The sequence below is a fragment of the Anopheles maculipalpis genome, chromosome 2RL (genome assembly GCF_943734695.1).
Source record: "Anopheles maculipalpis chromosome 2RL, idAnoMacuDA_375_x, whole genome shotgun sequence".
NCBI lineage: Eukaryota > Metazoa > Arthropoda > Insecta > Diptera > Culicidae > Anopheles > Anopheles maculipalpis.
The window spans coordinates 44,255,602-44,276,540 of NC_064871.1; the positions used below are offsets into that span (position 1 = coordinate 44,255,602).

General features: G+C 44.9%; 3 protein-coding genes across 4 annotated transcripts; 1 reads left to right on the top strand and 2 right to left on the bottom strand.

Moving 5' to 3' along the window:
- Positions 1-1,529: 1,529 nt before the first annotated feature.
- LOC126558576 (protein-L-histidine N-pros-methyltransferase) lies at positions 1,530-3,694 on the bottom strand. Of its 2 annotated transcripts, none has more exons than XM_050214612.1 (6): positions 3,639-3,694; positions 3,227-3,323; positions 2,713-3,000; positions 2,484-2,632; positions 2,239-2,411; positions 1,530-1,774 (listed from the first exon to the last, which is right to left on the bottom strand). In XM_050214612.1, the coding sequence occupies exons 2-6, from the start codon at positions 3,317-3,319 to the stop codon at positions 1,563-1,565; spliced, it is 915 nt and encodes a 304-aa protein (XP_050070569.1). In that variant the 5' UTR covers positions 3,320-3,323; positions 3,639-3,694; the 3' UTR covers positions 1,530-1,562. The 2 variants fall into 2 exon arrangements, with proteins under 2 accessions (XP_050070569.1, XP_050070568.1); XM_050214611.1 differs by lacking the exon at positions 3,639-3,694 and adding an exon at positions 3,419-3,462.
- Positions 3,695-4,614: 920 nt separating this feature from the next.
- Positions 4,615-6,476, bottom strand: LOC126559812 (alpha-1,2-mannosyltransferase ALG9). The gene is made up of 4 exons (XM_050215984.1): positions 6,153-6,476; positions 5,870-6,069; positions 5,352-5,787; positions 4,615-5,284 (listed from the first exon to the last, which is right to left on the bottom strand). Exons 1-4 carry the CDS (start codon positions 6,470-6,472, stop codon positions 4,615-4,617), a joined length of 1,626 nt encoding a protein of 541 aa, XP_050071941.1. The 5' UTR covers positions 6,473-6,476.
- A 1,669-nt stretch (positions 6,477-8,145) lies between these two features.
- Positions 8,146-20,219, top strand: LOC126556730 (uncharacterized). The gene is made up of 5 exons (XM_050212198.1): positions 8,146-8,211; positions 13,660-13,848; positions 14,346-14,857; positions 16,718-17,175; positions 17,255-20,219. Exons 1-5 carry the CDS (start codon positions 8,169-8,171, stop codon positions 20,217-20,219), a joined length of 4,167 nt encoding a protein of 1,388 aa, XP_050068155.1. The 5' UTR covers positions 8,146-8,168.
- Positions 20,220-20,939: the final 720 nt, after the last annotated feature.

Genomic DNA, 20,939 nt, shown 5'->3' on the forward strand with positions numbered 1-20,939 from the left:
TGCAACTATCCGCCGTTGGTGGGCCGATAAGGCGAAGGAATAACCGATCCCGTACTCTCGTGCAATTCCTCAGATCTACTTGGAGCGGCCGGATAGTTTTTTTCTTGGTCAACTAGGGCTAGCTGCTAATAGTGGATCCGCTCTTCTGCTGACAACGCGTTGGGACGACGGGTTTCACCAGACTTGCTAAGGTCGGAGAGTTAACCTTTTTTACTGGACTAGCCTGGAGAAGTTTTTAATCACGGGCCGAAGTTCAACTGGCGTTATTTTCCCCTAATTCTTCCGGCACAACGGGGAAGTACTACCGGAGTGAAACTTCTCCTGAATCTCAGGGCTGGTCGGGCATCAGCAGCATTACTAAAGTAGCGAAGCACTACTGAAGTGCGGGACTGACATTCGTAGGGAAGACAAAACTTCCACGAATCTTAAAGAGATTCTTCCCAAGGACTTACAAGTACTATTAACTCGCATTCCATACTTGCTTCTTTAATCACGATTATTGTGCAAACTTCCATTAGTAACTGATTTAACTGACGACAACAAGGCGCATAGTTATCTAGCAGCGTCGTCCAAGAGCTTTCGAGATGTCTTATCTTATAAAAATCTTTGTCGTTGAAGGGAACTTACAGTCCGAGAGGCGTTGCCTTTCAAAAGACTTCATTATCCTAGGGATTTCATCTCCTGCGAATCCTTGTAATCCGGCTCATCTCCCATAAGAACTCTTAGTAGAAGAGGTCACTTTGTTGAATGGGTCTCATCAACCAATATAACTCGTAGGCTAAACCGTCACGTCCACTGAGAGACCTTGTTTACCCATTGCCCTTTACTCCCAAGAGACCTCATAGTAGAAAAGAGCTTTTCATTTAATTTGACATCATCAACAGTTAAACAGCTGTGTTTGTAGCTGTTGAGTTGGTCGATAAAAGCGCCATCTATCGGACGCTAGAGAAAGAAGCTTTTCGTTTGCTACGGTATTTTCCCGACCATCATACACGTCGAACCAGTTAACTACCATTAACAATTGATTATAGACAAAATAAAGCATACAAAAACAATTTCTAAACAAACGTGTTGGTCGTTGAGATGATAAAGTAATAGTTAGCCATTGTATTTAAAGAAATCACTGTTGCAATCCCAGACGCATCCACCCAGAACTGTTGTTTAACCCTGGATATCGTTAATTCGTAAAGATTTCTACGTAGTCTATCATTCATCCAGTATTTTTATACTGATGTTTAGAATCATCTCTATCAGTGTGTGAAGTCTCAATTCAATTTAGAGATAGTTCAGTTCTCTAGTAATCTGAATCTCTGGCAAAGTGCATTCAAAAGTTGCTGATGAAATGTCTAGTAAATCATTTTGGTGGCTTAAATGTCTCTTTGGGTGGCTTAAGAGTTTCTATTGAACAAGGACTGATGGACTGATCGTCAAGTTTTGTTATATTCATATATTCATAGTGTAGTGATATCATCAGCGTATAATATAACAAAGTTTTGTGCAATCAATGCGATAGCTGAATTTTAATATAATTCTTTTTATGTTTAACTGGAATGATTGCACATTTATTTTGAACACAGTACAACGTAGTCAGTTAGCCAGTAGAATGACTGGCGCAGGTCACCTTCGCACAGGTAGGGCGCTTTGGTCCAGCTCCGTATTTTGAATCCTACCGCCTGCAGCACATCGAAGAACATTTCTAATTCCTCCTCCACTGTGAGCCGCTTCTCCGGGGGCCACGGTTCTAGCAGTGTCCTTAACGGCAGATGGCTGGAATCTGAAATATTGCCGCATAACGACGTTATGACAACCACATACAAGTAGGAGACACATTATCTCCAGAATAGGCAAGTAAATAAAGCGGGAAATATTGAAAGTTTCCCGGGCTCAAGGATCGATAACGGATGATATTGTGGGAGAAGCTTTTCAACTAATGCAGACGTCCGTTTGAAAATTTATTTTGTTACAGGACAACATGGAGAACTAATACATCAAGTCATAGTGAGAAGCATAAACCCGATAACCCAGATTCTGCAGCAAGTGTCTCGAGGCATAAATGAAGACAGATTTGCAAATATCAATCAATGGCGAACATCTTAATTAAAATCGTTGAATTCTAATTGTCCGTCTTTGGACAAAAAATAAAGAGGGAAACTATCCAACGTTTTTGTTCACTTTATGTACTACACATGTGCATATAGCTTGAACAGAATGGAATTGCGGGGTAATAAATGTACTCACTTTTCTCCACATAGTGACTGTATGGCAACACCAGCGCTATCAGCGCAAATCCCGTCTGATCTAACGATTCGTATATATCACTTAGCATAAGATGCGGATCGAAGCATCGATCGAGCACGTTAAAACATACGATGAGATCCGCCTGGTGAATTTGGTTCAGAGTTTCCAGCACACTGTAAATATGGAGAGAAGAAAATTCATCATGTAGTTTGCGGACATGAACATCATCGTAGTGCACGCCTTACATGAAACTCTTCTCATTCAACCGATTCCTCATCGTCCAGCTAGATTCTGTTGCGTACGTCGTAACCTGCCAGCTGCGCTTCTGTTGCAAGGTGCGCACCAAACGTAACGTGACCTCTCCATCACCGGCACCAATGTCGCAAACGTTAAGCTGCAGAATACAGAAGAAGCAATAATATGTTTTCAATCAATTCTCACTCCGTCTACTTCTTGTAGTGTGTCCTCTCCTACCGCTGATTGCCTTTCGCGATGCTGAAAAAAGCCACCGGCCGTAAGAAACTCGTCAAACTGCAGCTCGGACAGGATGAACATGGACCCACGCTTCAGGAAACCATTGATATCGGTCTGGGTCATGAACATGTTGAGGAAGAGTTTAGCTACTTCGTGGCACAGCTGCAACCAAATCCGACCGGACGTTTTTTTCGACCGTTCCAACCACTCGAGTGTAAGCTCGTCCGGTCCGTTAAGGTGACGGTAAAGGCTTCCATATTTGCGAGGCAATTTCCCCATGGTATACCACTGCAAAGAGGTACAAGAGCGGGTGCAACACAATTTGAGATTTGTTAATGCATTCCAGGAAACCAGTAAGACAGTAAGCCGCCCTTCATCGATCGTCGTAAGACGTACGTGACTGATCGTGTTTGTCCAAGGAAGATAAGCTTTTTATCTCGAGTATGGTTCGAATAAATCAAAGCTATCACTCTTGCTGCCCTTGTCCCCTAACGTGTGTTCCATCAAGGCTTACCGTGGTCATATCGATCTGCTGTATAACATCATCGTTGTGAATACGGTCAAAAAATACTTTGGCAATCGCTCCTCGAGGACGGTAGTTCGACATAATGCTGCAAAAAAGAAACAAACAAAAAATCAGACCGTCAGACGAGGTTAGCACACTCGATCATAAGGTGCAACACGTTTACCCATACACCGTACGTACACCGAAAAGATGAACAAGACTAGAAGAGTTAGGGAAAACATTTCGCACAAAATAAGTGCTTGTACTTGTACAAATAAATGTGGTCCTATCTATGCACACATCCTTTCGAACTCGCGCTGCTGTTCCGAATGGTTGTGGTTGATGGCTGCTGTTGTCCATACCGCGTGGCATACGAGTGCTATTTAGGGACTGTTCTTTATCTTCACATACATACACTCACCTGGTTGCGAGATTAAGATTGAAGTTTGATTAGTTTGCCCTACAACTCTATGCTGTTTCCCTCCCGGTGGAACGGTCGCGCGCGCAGTTGAGTAATGATGCTACCGTAGGACTTGGATGTGAGATAAAACACTGACGGTGAGGGGTTCGGTGCGTGTGGCTAATCACTACGGTAAACAACACCAACGACTGTTTGTCACTGGATCTAGATCCGTCTGCACAGCGCAACAACGGGCGTGGTGACCAGCAAATGTAGGTGAGGGTTTGTTGTTTTTCTCGGAACATGCATCTCATGAAGCTTTTCCACGGTGCATCCTTCCGTGTACACAAAAACGGCCTGACGAGAGAGAAAAACACAAACGGACTGTCGAACTGTCAGTGGTGTGCATTTTTTGTTGCACACGAGATGCAACTCATCGCTTGTGGGGATTGTTATTTGCTCTTGTATTTCAAGATTCTATAGTTGTGAACTGGTTAATTTCGCCGTTGGCCTTGGTGATACAGTTTTGGATCGTTCAGTAGGGCTGTATTTCAAATGTCTGGAAGATTTGCGCAATTTTTTTTTCTTTCGATCTGCGAACCTGGAAGTATATACTGAGTTCAATAGCGATGCAAATTTGCAAAAACAAATTACAAATTGACTGTTACTCTCACAGGTTGAAATTTTCTTAAGCAAAATGCTTTCTACCTATATTTCCTTTTTTTCTTTATTTTTCAATCGGATTCCAATTGTAGGCCCCTCATTTTTGGTATGCTTAACTCTTCTAGACGCGTTACAAACTAGAGGAAGATTTCACGCTTGACTTTCTTCAATAGAGATCGCCAGTAAGCGTACACAATATAAGCTCTTCACACTTTTCATTTCATTTTAAAACTTAATTCTATTCTTTACATTTACTTTTAACTTTCAAACTTTGAATAATCATAAAAAATATACCGTGGTATCTTAAAAAGGGAAGAAATCTTTCCCGCAGAGATTAGTCAACCTTTTTACGCTGCAACAAGTTATACTTCCCGTACACTTTGTATGGATCTGTAAATATTGGCAAGTAATAAGACCTAGCGAACAAATCCGATCTGGCCGCATTCAGAAATGGTATACTCTCAACAATTGCCCATGTTTCCCTGTCAGCGGAATAGTTTGGTTCCTTGTTTTTCTCATCGTACAAAGCGCCAGTATCAAAATCTACCAGATAATCGCATCGGTTCAACTCAAACAGCATATGTGGATGTCCCTTGTTCTGATCATTGAAGTAGTCGTGCACGATTTGGGTACCATTTTCAGTTTCCTCATAGTAGGCGGGCAGCATTCCGGTGAAACTGGACTCTACGAAGCGTGCGCGGTAGTTGGGTGGAAGGAAAAAGCTTCCAGGGAAGCGGTACCATTCTTTAGCGTAGCAAATGTTCGTTTCCTGATTTGTTCCCGGCAGTTCGTTTAGAATCAGCAGCGGCGCTCGGTAATTGCTTAAATTTGCACACATACGTGAGAATCCTAAGGCGAATGCAGTCCCTAGGACGACAAAACCCATTGTACGGTTTGCCCATGTGGACCTGGGTTGACCGAACGCACGTTTCATATGGGAGAACGTTTGATCCAGCAGCAGTGCAGTGCCAAGCGCGAAGAATGGATACACAGGGAAAAGGAAGCTAAAGTGAGAAATAAGATGTGATACAAGTAAAGATTTAACGTGAACTTCTTCTTCCCTTTACTTACCGTTCTTCTTTGTGAGGCTGAACGACAAACACCAACAACCACAGATATAGCGGTGACATCAGCCACAGCCCTTGCATTGGTGAGAGGCGATTTTTGGTGTTCCTTACACCAAGCACTGCCGCTGCCACTACCACCACTGGATAGGACACACTGAGTACCAGGGTTATGTTATGGTTGAGGAACAGGTTTTTCGCATAAAACATCACCGGTTCCACTCCGTACAGATCGGGGCCATGGGAGGTGAATACGTTGTAGCGGATTATGTTCAATGCAGCCACCGTGAAAGTGCCAAAGTACAGACTGTCGATCAGTACAATTGGAATGCCAAACAGACACCCGTAAAGCAGTGCATTTTTCATGAAATTCACAATCTGCTTTTTCCAAAACAGTTGCTCTAGCGCAAACGGAATCGCCACAATTACTGCGAAAGGCCATCCTGGAGGAATAAATTATGTAAGAAATAAATATTTCAGCGGTTCGTCATCGCATTTTGATGAGGTGAATCATGTACTACGTACCAATCAAGCCGGAAAACGCCGTTACAGCAATTGCCGTCTTTGCATCACCGTTCAACCATGCCGCAATCGTTGCTAGGGTAATATACAACGAGAAACTGCTTGGCAACAGAGCAGCGCTCGATATGAACATTCCGGCATTTACTAGTTGGAAAAATAGCCACAGATTGCAAACGCCACCACCACATTTCCGTCCTAAAACCCTATCCACATCGCATAAAAAGAGACAAACAAATGACGCAATTATGCTTCCGGAAAGGGATGCAGCTCTATCAATGAATCTTACTTGTACAGACGATACTCAAGCCAGGCACACACTACAGCCAACATGCACCGTACTGCGTAGAAAATCACAACACCATTATCCACCAGCAGGCTAACAATGTTGGCCGGTAAAGCATGCAGCCACAGATAGCTGTACGACCGTAGGGCAAACTCCGGACTGTACTCCCAAGTTTGAAATCCGCTACCCTTCAGCAGATAGTGCAACGGCTCCCAGTAGTTGAACGTTTCATCACAATCGGAAATGATGGACCACAGAGCGGATTGAACACGCACCGTAACAAGCGTAAAGAGCACAAACGCGTTACTTTTGAATGCCGACATGATTTCAGCCTAAACGGAAACGAAATCTATGGAACTGAATGTTTTGCGATACACTACGACCCTTTGCTAATCAGACTGCCACTGCGTGCTATTTGTGTGTTCAATTTGTTGTCATCTGCGCTTTGACAATTGTCTCTAAACAAAAGGTGACGTTTTGAAAGCAGCTCCACGCTTGGTGAAAATACTATGCAATACTATAGGAACCTTGGAAGGCACAGAACTGCTCTATTTTTGTACATTTCATAATATTTTCATGTGGTAGTCTTAGCTAATCCTGTCGATAATCTATTCTTTATTAGTTTTGGCCCTGTAAAATTCAATTAAATTTTTGGATTTGTTTTGTTTTTTAATTTTATTTCGTAAAATAATTTAATTAAAAGGCCGCTAGCCACGAAAGATTTCAAAATCAAAATCTGAGGTTCTCATGAATATTTGTGAAATTGTCTCGCTTTAAAAACGCTTTTTGAGAACCTAGCACATATACAAGCTACCTACACGGGCAACGGAGAAAAATCTGAATTCACAATTTTGAGATTTTTTGACAGACAATCAATGAATAGTTCTAACTTTGCCTTCTACCAGGTGAGTTTGCCACTAGCGAACAATATACTGTGAATTCATTTGAATATCCACCAACTAAACTGCTCACCACGAAAACAATATTTCCCAAATCTCAGATTGATTTCCACCTCGAGAGCTTAATTTTGTCCTTCAATCCCCACCTGCCGAGACGATTGTGCCGAACTGTCAAACGCGTCGGCTGACACCGTACGCTTCCTGGCAGTAGCAACTCGAGCTGCTTGCTTTGTTTTGGTTTTGCTTTTGTAAGTGATGGATCGTGATGGGTAGCTAGCTAGTCAGAGGAAAGCAAAATCGGCCTGTGTGTCCGCTGTACAGCGTTTATTTGAAACACCATTTTCATCACCGTACACTCCCGGAGCAGCGACGACGACGTATCCATTCCCGTTTCGGAGTGAAAAATTTGCCAGCCGACCTTGCGCCAGCGTGTTTTTTGCTTATTCGGGATTAGCGTGTTTGTGCGTTGCGTGCGTGTGTGCGATTTTGTGTCCGATATTCCGAACCGGTGGATGTCAAACCAGGCTGTCCTCCCACCCGAACCGAGCCATTGACCCGCAAGTTGGAAGGAGGAGCAGACGATCGAACTCGAATCCCGCGCCCCTCCCACCGTTGCAACCGTTTGCCACTCCCTTGCTACCGTTAACTGAGCCTTTTTCTCACGGGTGGTGGGCAGTATTATCACGTCGTAGCAGCAGAACCTTTTCCATCATCATCCACCACCAGCGGCGCCATCTCGCTGTTTTTAAAGAAACGCACAGCCACAGCTGAGCAGTACTGAAGCGCGCGTACATGTGTGCGTGTGCGTACGTGCGTTGATAAAGTTGGCCTGACACGCTTCACCAGCGAGAGATCTAGTCGATCCTCCCAAAACCCCTCTCACCGCGTGTCCACCAGCCTCGAACCATCGTCGGTTTTGCATCGACGGTTCCCGAGGTGGCGCATCACCAGAGAGTGTGTGTGTCGGTATAGTGGAGCGCCCAGCGTGTTCCGCCAGCAGCGATCTGCACCGTTGCGTGGCCAAACGTTGGCCAAACCAATTCGGAAAGGGAGTACATTCGGCGACTTCCGGCGACCGTAGCAACCACAGCAGAGCTACACTAGCATCCGCAGCATCACCATGGTTGAACGCATTGTGGAGGAGAGTTGCGACGTAAATTCCGGTGAGTGTATGTTTTTAGTTTTTCCCTATTTTTTCATGTCTACGTGACGCGATGAACGCGGGTAGCAGCAAAAACATGATGTTGCGCAGTAGTACGCGGGTGCTAACCGGCATTTTTCGGGTTCTGGCAAGACAACACGGAACCCACAGTTATCCCCGGCAAGGATGAAAACACGGGTGTCCAAAGGAGCAAGGACACTTGCTGTCATTGCGCGATATACATATAAAAAACGGGGAGCCTTGTTTAGACGTTGACTTCTTTTCTTCAACCACATATCAAGAGAAGAAAAAAAGTGGCAGCAGAGGAGAAAGAGCCGTGCGAGTGATCACATACACAGATCATAAGAAAGACGAACTCCGCACACCATCAAAGTGTGCGATGGTGTGTGTTCACATATACATAGACTGCTGTAGAAGCTCTCATCGTGCTGTAGAGCGGAAAGAACATGTTTTTTTTATACGGAGGCAAGTCCCAGTTGGCCACTTGATTTGTATTCGACTTTCGAACGACATTCTGGAATATATTTCCATCGTTTTCGTCCATCCGTTTTTTACTATTCCCCGTGATATGGGTTACAGGACCCGGCTTTGCATGCAAAAACCCTAATTCATAGTACAACACAGTACAGGGAAGTAAATATCGAAACACAAGCATATACAGGGAAACTGGCTGGACAATTCGCAGCTTCTTCGTTCTAAAAGAGCCACTGTAAACATTGTACAAAAATGAGTTCCTGTCAGGGATAAATAAATTTTTCAAATGTTTATTTTTTACAAGACTACTTGTTGCAAGTACATCATGCAGCGAGATTACACGAGGTCAATGAAAGCGCATAAGGAGGACACAGATTAGCAAAGAAGATAAGAAAAAGACAGTCACAGTAAAGTTGGCCCTTTTTCATGAGAGTTTAAAAAACGCTAGGAAAACTAGGATTCCTCGATTTCATTCGTCATCGAATCGAATTAGATCGACGGAGGAGGCTGTGTGACACTGTCGAATGGAAACATGATGTGTGTGTGTGTGTGTGCGCTGCTGTACACACTTCAACCCCGCGACTTAAAACAACGAGCCAATTACACATACGACGGTTATTTGCCACGGTTTTCAAGCGATCGAAAAATGAAGGATCAACGGCATTCGGAAAAAGGGACAATTTTCTTGCTGTGAAAATGTGCCCCAGGGAGGGTATCCGACCAACAAAAACAACAACCCGAAACCGTTGGGCTAGAATTGCGTTTCGGTGCGCACGTATGCACTTTTTTTTGTTGTTCCTGTTTTTGGTTGCTGGTGGCCTGTTTTTCTCACTCGGTCCTCTTTACTCACGGAGCGGGATGACGATTTTCCGTTTCGCTCTTTCCTCACCAACACACTCACACACACTGGTGTGTTCCTTCTTTACGCATCTCTGTTGTGTGAACTATAACTCTTCTTTGTCAGTGTAGTAGTGTGTGTGTGTGCTGCTGCATGTATTCAGTACCCAACATCTGCCAGCGATTGCTTGTGTGTAGTGTACGGGTGCCGTGTAGTCAACGTCACAGCACCCCGCGGTCGTCATTTGTCGCGCGTACTGTATCTGCTGGTGTGCGTGTATGTACGATCGCGAGCGACGCACACATTTGCCAATGCAGCTGCCTGCGCTCACGTAGCAGCTACGCACACCGCCTCTCTCTCTCTCTCTTTCTCTCTCTGTGTCATCGCGCAGTATAGGGTGTTTTTGTGATGAAGAAGAATGTTGAACGGAATTGGAAAGAAAGATGGGATGGTGTGGAGGAGTTGTGAAGAGGTCGTGGTTGGCCGCGGGGTAAATATGGTACGATCCGGGTGAATGGGCGAACGTCGGTTGGGAGAGTTATGCGAGTTTACAAACACACCACCGCACGGTTCGACGTTCGCTATGCCGCCGAGTGTACACACGCATACACCAGCGTTCTACTGTTATGAGAGAACACACAGAGTGTATGGATGTGTTAGTGCACGGCGTGTGACGGTGTGCGACGTGCTCGCAAACATCATCATCATCATCGTCGAATCGCCAAATTTAACACGCAATAGGTTTTGCCACGATGTTTTCCTTCGACTCTCGTGTGTGCGGTCAAATGGCGGCTAGTGACGGCGGTCCAAGCAACCAACCGGCGTTAATAATTGAATCGTCGCTTTGATATTCTTTCTTCGTCCGTCGCAATCGTAGGAACAAACTTGCCATGCTCCTCGGATTATTTCTTTCCCATCCCTGTTCAACCCAACACTCTCCACGTCTTCCACGTGCGTCTCCACGCACTCCCTCCCCAAACCCTACGGCCACACCACTTTCCGGTGTTGTGAATGTCATTCTTTTGCGTATCTGCCGTTTCTTGCCGAATTTTACAAAAACACATGCCGGGTGTGTCATGTCGTCGTTGACCATTCGGGGATGGGTATCATTCGAAATAATCAGTGACGGATGGTTGATTTTCTTCCCTCTTTCCAACCTACTCGACGGAAAAACGTTTCCATCTAAAAAAAACGTCAAAATGCAACAATAACAAAGAACAAAATGTCTACTTTGATGGTGTAAACGCTGACCACCCTGTACTTCCGGCACGTTGTTTGTTGTTTTTCTTTACGATTTGTCAATCTTTTCCCCTTTCCCACACTCCAGCTCACTCCGTTATGCATTTTTACCCTTAAAAAAGATGTCCCACCCTCCATAACACACACGGGGTGCGTCTTTTAGTTCGTAAAAATAGTTATTCGTGTGTAGAAAATAATGAAAGTAAGAGTGTTTTCGGTTTCCATTGTGGAACACGTGTTCCGGACTAATTCAAGGTCAATCCGGCATACCCTCGTTGCTAGTCGGCGAATGTTTGGAGAAAGACATCAAGAAGTTTTAGTCGGCAATAATCTAGCAATACACAATGGGCAATACAGCTCACGGGCCTTTATGGGGATATCCGGATGTATCTCGGAGAGGACTTACCGGCAAATGAAGCAATAAGAATTGAAAATTAATCTTTCGGTCCAGTTCTAGTGGCGTCGATCTTCGTCTTGAGGCCTGACTATCCAGGTGCGGGTATACTATGCAAAAAAAATCTCATCAATGGCAGCCCAAGCCTTCCTAATGCTATAGAGCCAAAGATCCCGGTTTTCCTATCGACCATTTTGGACATCCCTGTCTAGAAAGATGGGGAACTTTTAATCGAATCGCATTACGCATTACCCTACATTGTGTGTTGTTGCTCAATAAGCTTTGCTTACCGGCATCACAGGAGACATAAGGCGGCCGGATCGCCACATCGCCCATCGTAATAATTCTTCTTGCAACGGAAAAAACACGATGTGTACTTTTGCATGAGGTTGGACGACTCACTCCCCAAAATAATAATAAAAAAAAAAAAACGGACGGCCAAACACACAACAAGAGCGTAACAACGACCTTCGACAACGGAAAGGGGTTGTGTGTTGTTCATTGGCTGAATCGTCGTCGTTCACCAATCGTTTCGGTTTAAAGATAACGGTGGAAAATGTATTTCTTGAATGCCGCAGAGTGAGGAAAACATTAATGAACAACAGGAGAAACAATACGAAAAAGATTACTGAAATGACGTCTCACCTATCTGATCACTGTATCTCACCCTCACCCACCCACGGAAGAAGTGAAAGATAAGGACCGGACAGAGGGAGGGTTGTTGTGTGTTGTTGATGTGGCCAAATATATTTGTAGCACGTTTTTGTTGTTGCACTCTATGTCGCGGCTGTAGCAATATAAGTTAACCCCAATCGAGAGAGAGAGAGAGTGAGAGAAGAACACTCGACAACGGTGCATAAATAACTCGACCGATATATCTTCCTTGTTGATCGCGCATCTTTTTTACACCAGCGTGCCAACGAGGATCCTATCTAGTGTAACAACAAGGGAAAGGAACGAACTGCAAAGGAAGTAGCAATTCGGTCTTGCCGGTAATGGAGACGCATTCTTTTGGTCGGAAAAAAAGTTCCGCATTATCATCTCCTTTTTACTTACACCCACGTGATACTTTGTGCTGATGTTTCATCAGAAAATATATTGCCACTGTTCGATGCGGACGATGATCTTCGTCGCGGCAGCTCCCATAGCTGAGTAATCAAATCCGGAAAAAGAAACGTTACTCGTACTGAGTGTGCGTTTTATGGTGTTTTACGATGACGATTATGTGAGTGACGTCGTCGCCTTACTTTGGTAAGTGGTTAATTGCTTCGGAATGACGAGCTAATCGAATTGCTTGGCTAGATGAAACCATAGATTCTGGTACGTTAATTTTCTTTTTATCTATATTCGAGGATCAAAGCAAAAGAGATTCAGTCTGTTGATTTGAGCCACAAATCTGCGAAACTACGAACTGTAGATCTGCTCACAATCGAGCACCGTCAACTGCCGATCCATTATATAGTCTAAAGTCGAGAAATATTTTACGACTCAAGTACTCCGATATCATTCACTTGATCACGGCCAGCACACTAGAGTCTTGGCATTCTAATGAATTGCACAATAGTAAGACCCGTTGATAAGACGATACCGGCCCCGGTCTTCACACGACAGGATCGGATCGTTCCTGGATTGTGAGAACATTCGACAGACTATCAACTTCCCCATTATACATAAAAAAAAATTGAGATCACTGTTCTATACAATTCCAATACACCTTCGTTCATTCATCTTCGTCTCGGCGAACGTTCTACTAGGAATAGCCAACTGTCGTATGGCTTACTAGATATTAAAAGTCCTCATTGCGGAAAAACGGATTCATACATTCGTCCTTTAATGATGATTCGTACTAGAGCAAGTTTTGGACGACTTCAAAGGAGCGATCACGTATCAGTATCTCACGAAGAGAATAGAAACCATTGGCTGTGTACGTCATAAAATCATTGATTAAAAGAATTTGGACAGTGTAGTTTCTATAATTTAATCTCGGCTGACCCTTCCTAACCTAAGAGACACCACCGAAACCCGTCTGCCTTTAATGAAAAAAATCATGGTGGATTCCTTCACCTGGCGTGCGATAATGGCCATTGTCATTCTAACTAACTGTAACAGATTAGCGCACAGAATAAAATTCGCCTTATGATGCCGTTTAATCCTTATTCTTTATAGTACTTAAAAGCGCTTAGAATTCAAAACAGTAAATAACACCAAGCAACCATGCTCCAAAAACCACTCTGCTGCAAAACCTCACATGATTTGCGCCGATTGCTGGGAAATACACTTAAAGCTTCATAATTACAGAATGTTAAGCTGTTACGGTGCGTCAAGTTCTTCATTATCACTTTCATTTTATAGTAATTGATGAGATAATTGTTCGACGATTTTTTTTAGTGTGCTGTTCATTGTTAGCTATCATCATCGAGCCGAGTAATCGATTAGTGCTAAAGAGTGGTAGTTAATCTCCCCATTATCCTATTCTTTTTTTTTTCTTCTTTGGCTCACATTAGATCCAACACGCAAACCCGATGTCGCACGGTATAGCAGCGAGGAGGTGTCCGGCAACGAGTCCACCGAGGCACGCATGCTGTCCGAAGCCGAGCGGCAGGCCGACTTTAACCGGCACAAGGAGGAGATGAAGCGCAAGCGGCGCCGAAAGAAACGCGCCAGTTCATCGATGCAGTCGTCGTGTTTTCAAGGTAAGTTGAAGCCCTCTCGGTATGTGGTCGCGTTCTAGCACACACATATATGCACCGGTGCGCACGTTTACTGCTAAACTATTGCTCCCTCCTCCGTGCGTTGCGTTAAAAGGTGTGCGCATCCGTTTAAGATCGGATTGGCGGTGAATCGCCATACGCCACCCTTAGCGCCGCTCCAAGCGAGAAGAATTCGTTATCCGCAAAACGGGCTCGCTTGCTCGTCTTCGTGTGTGACGGCATACTACTACTACTACTCGTAACGCCATATTGCCCTACTAACCGGCCAACCACCCCATTCACGGCCAGCTAGGGGTTGTTTGCTTGCATGTGCGGTGCAGTGCGTCTACTTACTTCTATACCTATATACTATGATACTTATGAACGGCAACACCGTTTGGCGATCTTTAATCATGCGCTTCAATAACAATAGATCCACGGTATATCCAATAAGCATTTAACCTTTGCATATCCACTTTCATCTCTTTTCTTCCCGGCAGAGCTGTACAAGCTGACCGGCGAGGTGCTCGGCGAAGGTGCGTACGCCTCGGTCCAGACATGCATCAACATCTACACCGAGCTGGAGTACGCGGTGAAGATTATCGACAAAATTCCGGGGCACGCGCGCGCCCGCGTCTTTCGCGAGGTGGAAACGTTCCACCATTGTCAGGGCCATCCGAACATCTTGCAGCTGTTAGAATTTTTCGAAGATGAAGATAAGTTCTATCTAGTGTTCGAAAAGATCAACGGTGGTCCGCTGTTGACGCGCATCCAGGAGAATGTGTGCTTTTCCGAGTACGATGCGGCCCAGATCATCAAGGAGATCGCGTCCGGGCTGGACTTTCTGCACAAGAAGGGTATCGCCCACCGGGACCTGAAGCCGGAGAACATTCTGTGCGTGTGCACGGACAAGCTGTGCCCGATCAAGATCTGCGATTTCGATCTCGGCTCCGGGATTAATTTCACCACCAACATCTCATCGCCGACGGCCACGCCGCAGCTTTTAACACCGGTAAGTGTGAAGCCTGCGAAGTTGGGAGTTGGGCAGGGAGATGGGGGATGGGCACGTCTGGTTGTTGTTGTTTTCAGATTCACTTATCACTGAGAAGTGTGTTTTTTTTCGCCATAAGCCTTGATCGTTTTGCCTCTCCTACCTCAAGGGGCAGCGTGTAGAGGTGATAAGAGATGACTAAAGTTACCTTGTGTTGTTGTTGTTGGTCGGCTTGTGTCTATATTTTCATTTTATGGGTCAACAATCGTACCATAAACCCCCGCTCCTTCTTTGGTGGTAGCCCTCAACCAGTCGGACAGTCGGGTGCGCACTGTCCTGTAGGGTACGATTTCTTTTTTTGCATTTTGTGTCTTGTTCCGCAATCTACGATTGTGAGCCAAATTAAATTGGACACAAACGTAGCTATCGTGTATTTAAGTGTAGCTTCTAAGCGTGTGAAGGTAAAAGATAAAAAGCCTGATACCACCCGGGTATGTGTTATTGCTTTTCGTTTGATGCTGATTTGCAATTGCTGTCTCATCGCGATAAGCAAAAAAGGAGGCGATAATTGATAAGTATTTGGTAGTGACGTGAGCAAAGATTCTCTCATGCAAAACAACTATTTCGCAGGACGTATGGGCAAATAATATTTCTATAATAATTTTCCGAAGGAGTCTACTGATCGAGACGAAATCCTCACACTTCTCAAATTTGTACACCATGCACTGGAGTCCTCACTTTATTTTGATAAGTATTTGCACGTGTTGTTGAGCGCGGTAATTATCTATGACAATTTGGAAGGCTTCAATGTCTAAATACATCTCTAACTTGCGGATTTAATATTTTGATCACACTCATCTGTCTGAGTTAGACAATCATTGATATAAAGTTTGCTCTGAAGGCGGCATATTGAATAGTGAATTTAACACCTGTTCAGACTATACATTGATCTGCTTCTCTGTTAATTCCTTAGGAACGCAGGAATATTCTAGGCATGTAAGAAACGGACATTCGCCGAGATAAGATTGGATGGGGCCCAGGCAAAGAAGCTGAAGATAAATAATAAAGTAAACATGTTTTTCTCCCTCTCCAGTTAACAACTGCTATTGTATACGTTTATCACATTTATCTCGGCGACGATGCTACTGCTGGTGGCCACGGAGATTTGTCGTTGATTTTGGTGACATTGCTATACTTTGTATTGAGAGAGTGTTCTAATGGGAAAGCGCACGATCACAAGAGTGTTTGTGAAGTGGTTGTTTACTTAAGGCATTCTGTTTCAAACCTCCATTCAAGGTGTAGGAATTGTAAATAAATCGCTCTGGTTTGCTCACCAGAATAACCTCTCCTGCTCTTTCTCTTCTACTATCAGCACAGGAGGTTGGTGGAAGTTGATAATAACGAGGAGAGATAGTTTTAACGGTTAATAGAAAGGGACGGAGTTTCTTTGTTGTTACCGATCGTAAGGTAAATAAACTCGGTAATTGGCAGGATTAATTATGGTTTAGTACACAATTTTTTGATATTGGAAGCTTAGCTGTTTTTAAATTTAATTGTAGGAATGGCTGAATGCTTTTAACGATTAGGGGTTCTGAGTAAGCCATAAAAATTATAGAGTGTACTATTCAACCAATCACTTAAATGTTAGTTGGGTCCTCTTAAACAAAATTTCTACATGTGTTCTCACTGACAACACTGAAAGCTAGATTGTACTTCATTCGAACATAGTCTATAAAATAGAATTCCGGATATTCAAACTATTTTCATGATAAATTTTATGATCAAGGTGGAATTCAATATTCTGTCCAATGAAAAACTGGCACTGGGTTATGTACAATAGAATCGATTTTTACATTCTTCTTTATCCTTTTTTCCCCACAGGTCGGCAGTGCCGAGTTCATGGCACCGGAAGTTGTCGAACTGTTCGTCGGTGAGTCGAACTACTACGACAAACGATGCGATCTGTGGTCGCTGGGCGTGATCGCGTACATACTGCTCTGCGGGTATCCACCGTTTTCGGGCAACTGTGAGCAGGATTGCGGTTGGAATCGGGGCGAAAATTGTCGCACCTGTCAGGAGCTGCTGTTCGAATCGATCCAAGAAGGGCGGTTTTGCTTCCCGGACAGCGAATGGCAAGATGTCAGCGAAGAGGCAAAGGATCTGATCCGGGGACTGTTGGTTAAGGAGGCGCCGAAGCGTTTAAGTGCGACGGCCGTACTGAACCATCCGTGGATTCGTATCAGCGATGAAACGGAGTGTTCGGCCGGTGGCATTAATACGAGGGCAAACAAGGAGAAGCAACGTCGCCGGGTCCTGAAGACGCCGGGTGTTATTCGAAGGTGAGAGATAATGCGGGTTTTAGATTGGATCTACAATTACTAATAATATGATTCGCTTTTTTTCTTCTTCTCTCACTAGGAACCAATCGGCGCTCGAGCTGTCCCATTTCGCTGAATCGGCCATGGCAGTGAAACGTGTCATAATGCAACACTTTTCCATGCGCTACGACTACATGACGAAGGAGCGTCCCAACATCTATCAACCGTCGTACAATGGAAGTGTGGAGCGTGCTCCGGTAGTAGTGCCTGCCGAAACGAAACCGCCGGTAGTTGACAAATCGACAACTTATTGCAGCGAACAACCGCAAAAACCTAATGAAATCTGTGATGATGAAGAAGGGAAATTGAAGGCAACACATGAAACGCAGGGAATGTGGGAAAAGACAACCCAAGAAATAGCCGAGATTGAGGAGGAGCTGAAACCGAAGGAGGATAAGGAACGTAATAGCTACCAAAACGTTTCCATCGAATTGAGCCAGAACGCCGTACCGGTCGCCGAAGCCGCCGCCGCCGGGACAACGAATGGGGTTGACGCCACCGCCACCGTTGCGAACGTTGCTCCAACGAATCGCACTGATAGCGGCGTTGTTGTTGGTGCTGCAACAATCGAAATAGTTGTGAATAATAGTAGTAGTACGTCTTCCGGAACTGATGTTGGATTCACCACCATTTCCACCACCACTAACAGTAGCACCACCAACGGACACGCTGAAGAAGGAGGCAGCACCAGCAACAACGATGGGCAGGAGATGCCGTGCGAGAAGCATGCAGTTGACGAAGAATTGCAAAATTCCGATCCACCGAAAGTGAATAATGATGATGATGATGGTTCGCTGCGCGTTAAGACATCGGATGCACGGCCGGTAAAGACCGTGGTAGTTGTAGCCCCAGCAACGTCCTCTGCGACGTCATCGCCTATACACACAAAGTCGGACGCCAACAACGGAGGAGGAAGAAAAACCACTGGAAGTTGGGATATTCCGATCGAATCGAATTGGCGATATCGAGGAACAATAACTCAGGATCAACAGCATCAGAGCAGTCCTTCCTCGTACGACAACAACAGCCGCAGTCAGCATGCGCACAATTACAAGCACGTGGCATCGGCGTACGGGACAAGCTATAAAGGTGGTCGGAATGGTCACTACCATTCGCATCCGCAGCAACAGCATCATAATCATCATCATCATTACCAGAGCAACAACAATTCGCATTATAACAACAACTACCATCACCATCACAACAATCACCATTCGCATCCGCCGGCCGCGTCGTCGTCCTATAGACAACAAAATGGTGGACATCATAATTATCACGCCTTGTCGCATGGTGGTGGTAATGGTGGTCATTACCACAACAACCATCACTACAGCAATGGAAGTGTCACTGCACGGTATGGGCGCAACCAGCGAGGCGAGTCGTTTGAATCAAGACACCCTTACAACCATCATCAAACTAATCATGGTTCGTCTGCTTCAATGAATTCGTCCTGGCGTGTCCCCCAGCAGCAGCAACCGCCATCTTCATCCCCTTACGTTGCCCCGGATGAGGTGTTGGAAGGCTATCGTTACACCAACGGTAATGGAAAGATGAGCAGCAGCAACAGCAGCAATCCGATTAACTTTAATAATCACCATCAGTACAATCGTGGAGGAACCAATAATAATATTAGTAATAATACTAGCAACGTTAGTAGTAGCGGAGGAGGAAATGGTAGTCATCATCCGGTGAGGATGAATGGTGGCAATAGTAGCCATCCTGGTCAGTACCACCATCACCATCATCAGCACGGGCACCATCACTACAACAACAATAGCTCGAACCATTTCTATCCGAATGGCACCGGCAACCATTACAATGGCTACGGTAATAACCATCACTATGGTGGTGGCCAACAGCAGCAGCATAAATCGTTGCCATATAATTCGGTGGTGGTACACCATCATCATCCGCAGCAGCAGCAGCAGTACCAAAATCATCAACGCCATTCTTCAGCATCGCCATCTTTCGGTGGAAAGTGGCGTCCCTCACAAAGTTCGGTTGATGCAATCGACGGTGGGATCGCTCGTTCGAACGGCGTTAATGAGCCACGGCGCGCTAGTATTGGTCGGCAGCAGCAGCAGCAGCAGATGCCGCCATCAACACAACCAATGCTGCGGGCGTCTCCACCGCAAAAACAACAGCAACAGCAACAGCATCAGCAGCAAAGTAGGAGTAATGTTAACTGTGATTCAACTACAAATACTATGAATAGATATAAGCTTTATCATTCTAACTCGACCACAATCCTGAGCGCTCTCAAACGGGAAACGCGCAACAACGGATACCAGTCGATGATGGTTGGTGGGTTTGAAGGGTTGAACCTGAACTCCACCGGTTCGCAGCAGTCAGCAATGGACGACGAGGCGGAAGAGGCCGAGATGGTGATGCTGCTGGACCAACAACCACCACCGTTCCATCTGATACCTCATCGTAATGCAGCAGTAGTAGAGGAGCAGGAGCAGCAGAAGCAGCAACTCCAACGGGACGCGATCGATAGCATCGACGAAGGCGTCTATAGCAGCAGCACCAGCAGCAACACTAGCAGTCACAGTGGCAACAGCATCATCACCAACGGTAATGTAACCACCACCACGATGGCAACACTGACCGGTGGTCCTGGCATCATTGCCGAACTGGCATTGAGCGATGGACTGCCGGTTGGCCTATCGCCACCGAACGAAAGCTTGCTAATGCAGCGCCGCCTATCGCTGAAGTCGCGCAGTCTCTGTCTGCCTGTTGCGATCGGCATTGGGTCTGGTGGGCTAGCTGGGAAAGATTGTACCACCAACCGGCAGTTGCAGCAGCAGCAGCATCAGGAGCAAGGATCACCACTATCTTCACCTGAGCAGCTGCTAGCGAGCAGTGATGAGGATGCTGGTCCAATGTTTGCCACCATCAGCAACCATCATAGTGCCGCAGGACCTTACTATACGTACTATCCGCGTAGGAATGGTTCGACAGGAACTCCAACGCTTACTACCGTTACCACCCAGAGTGGTTAAAAGGGGCGGGCGCCACACGCCACACAACCAACAGTTTCGTCTCGCTATCTTATTTTTTCTTTTGTTTTCTTTTTGGAATGACCTCACACTGATACGTGGACTAGAAATCCAACTACTTATTCGATGTGAAACTTTTTTTTTTTTGTACGGAGTTAAAATGCATGCAAAAAGAGTACTATTTTGTCTGCATGCTTTATTTTTTAAACATTTTTCCCGCTTGGAAAGCTTTCATTTTTTTTCTTGTGTCATTTCTTCTAAGGAAGAGATTGCCTTTAGTCTTGATCATCTTGTTTATTGTAAATTAACCCACAACAACCCGCATTCTGTGCTCGGTGCAGTAGTAGTCACTATTTACCTCTAAAGAATATGTTTAGAAGGGAACAAGAATTTAAGAGATTATGGAGCGATAAAGTTGTGAAGAATATTGTAAACAGAGCGATGATCGTGGTTATGATGGCCAAACCTCTGATCGTCACCTGTACATACAGTTTGTGTTTTTGTTAATGTTAAAATCGAATTGGATCGATGGATTTTGCTATTTCTATACCAGTTTTTATTTTTAATGTTTTTTTTTTTACATGTGAAAGGAATGAGAAGTTTCAGTGTCTTTAATTTTCAGCTAGTACTACCTTTTTTTTGGACATTGAACTAAAGCAACAAAATGTCTCGAACGTTTAACGTGTGGATCGCACGTATTATGATGTGCGCAGTGAGAAGGAA

Excerpts from the sequence above, each read along its gene's own strand:
- LOC126558576 (XM_050214611.1), bottom strand. The coding sequence starts at position 3,459 with ATGTTTTCCCTAACTCTTCTAGTCTTGTTCATCTTTTCGGT. Across the intron at positions 3,324-3,418 it reads GTCTTGTTCATCTTTTCGGT|CATTATGTCGAACTACCGTC; the intron begins GTACGTACGGTG and ends TCTTTTTTGCAG. Across the intron at positions 3,001-3,226 it reads AGCAGATCGATATGACCACG|TGGTATACCATGGGGAAATT; the intron begins GTAAGCCTTGAT and ends ACCTCTTTGCAG.
- LOC126559812 (XM_050215984.1), bottom strand. The coding sequence starts at position 6,472 with ATGTCGGCATTCAAAAGTAACGCGTTTGTGCTCTTTACGCTTGTTACG. Across the intron at positions 6,070-6,152 it reads CTTGAGTATCGTCTGTACAA|GGTTTTAGGACGGAAATGTG; the intron begins GTAAGATTCATT and ends CGATGTGGATAG. Across the intron at positions 5,788-5,869 it reads GGCGTTTTCCGGCTTGATTG|GATGGCCTTTCGCAGTAATT; the intron begins GTACGTAGTACA and ends TTATTCCTCCAG.
- LOC126556730 (XM_050212198.1), top strand. The coding sequence starts at position 8,169 with ATGGTTGAACGCATTGTGGAGGAGAGTTGCGACGTAAATTCCG. Across the intron at positions 8,212-13,659 it reads GAGTTGCGACGTAAATTCCG|ATCCAACACGCAAACCCGAT; the intron begins GTGAGTGTATGT and ends GGCTCACATTAG. Across the intron at positions 14,858-16,717 it reads CGCCGCAGCTTTTAACACCG|GTCGGCAGTGCCGAGTTCAT; the intron begins GTAAGTGTGAAG and ends TTTTCCCCACAG.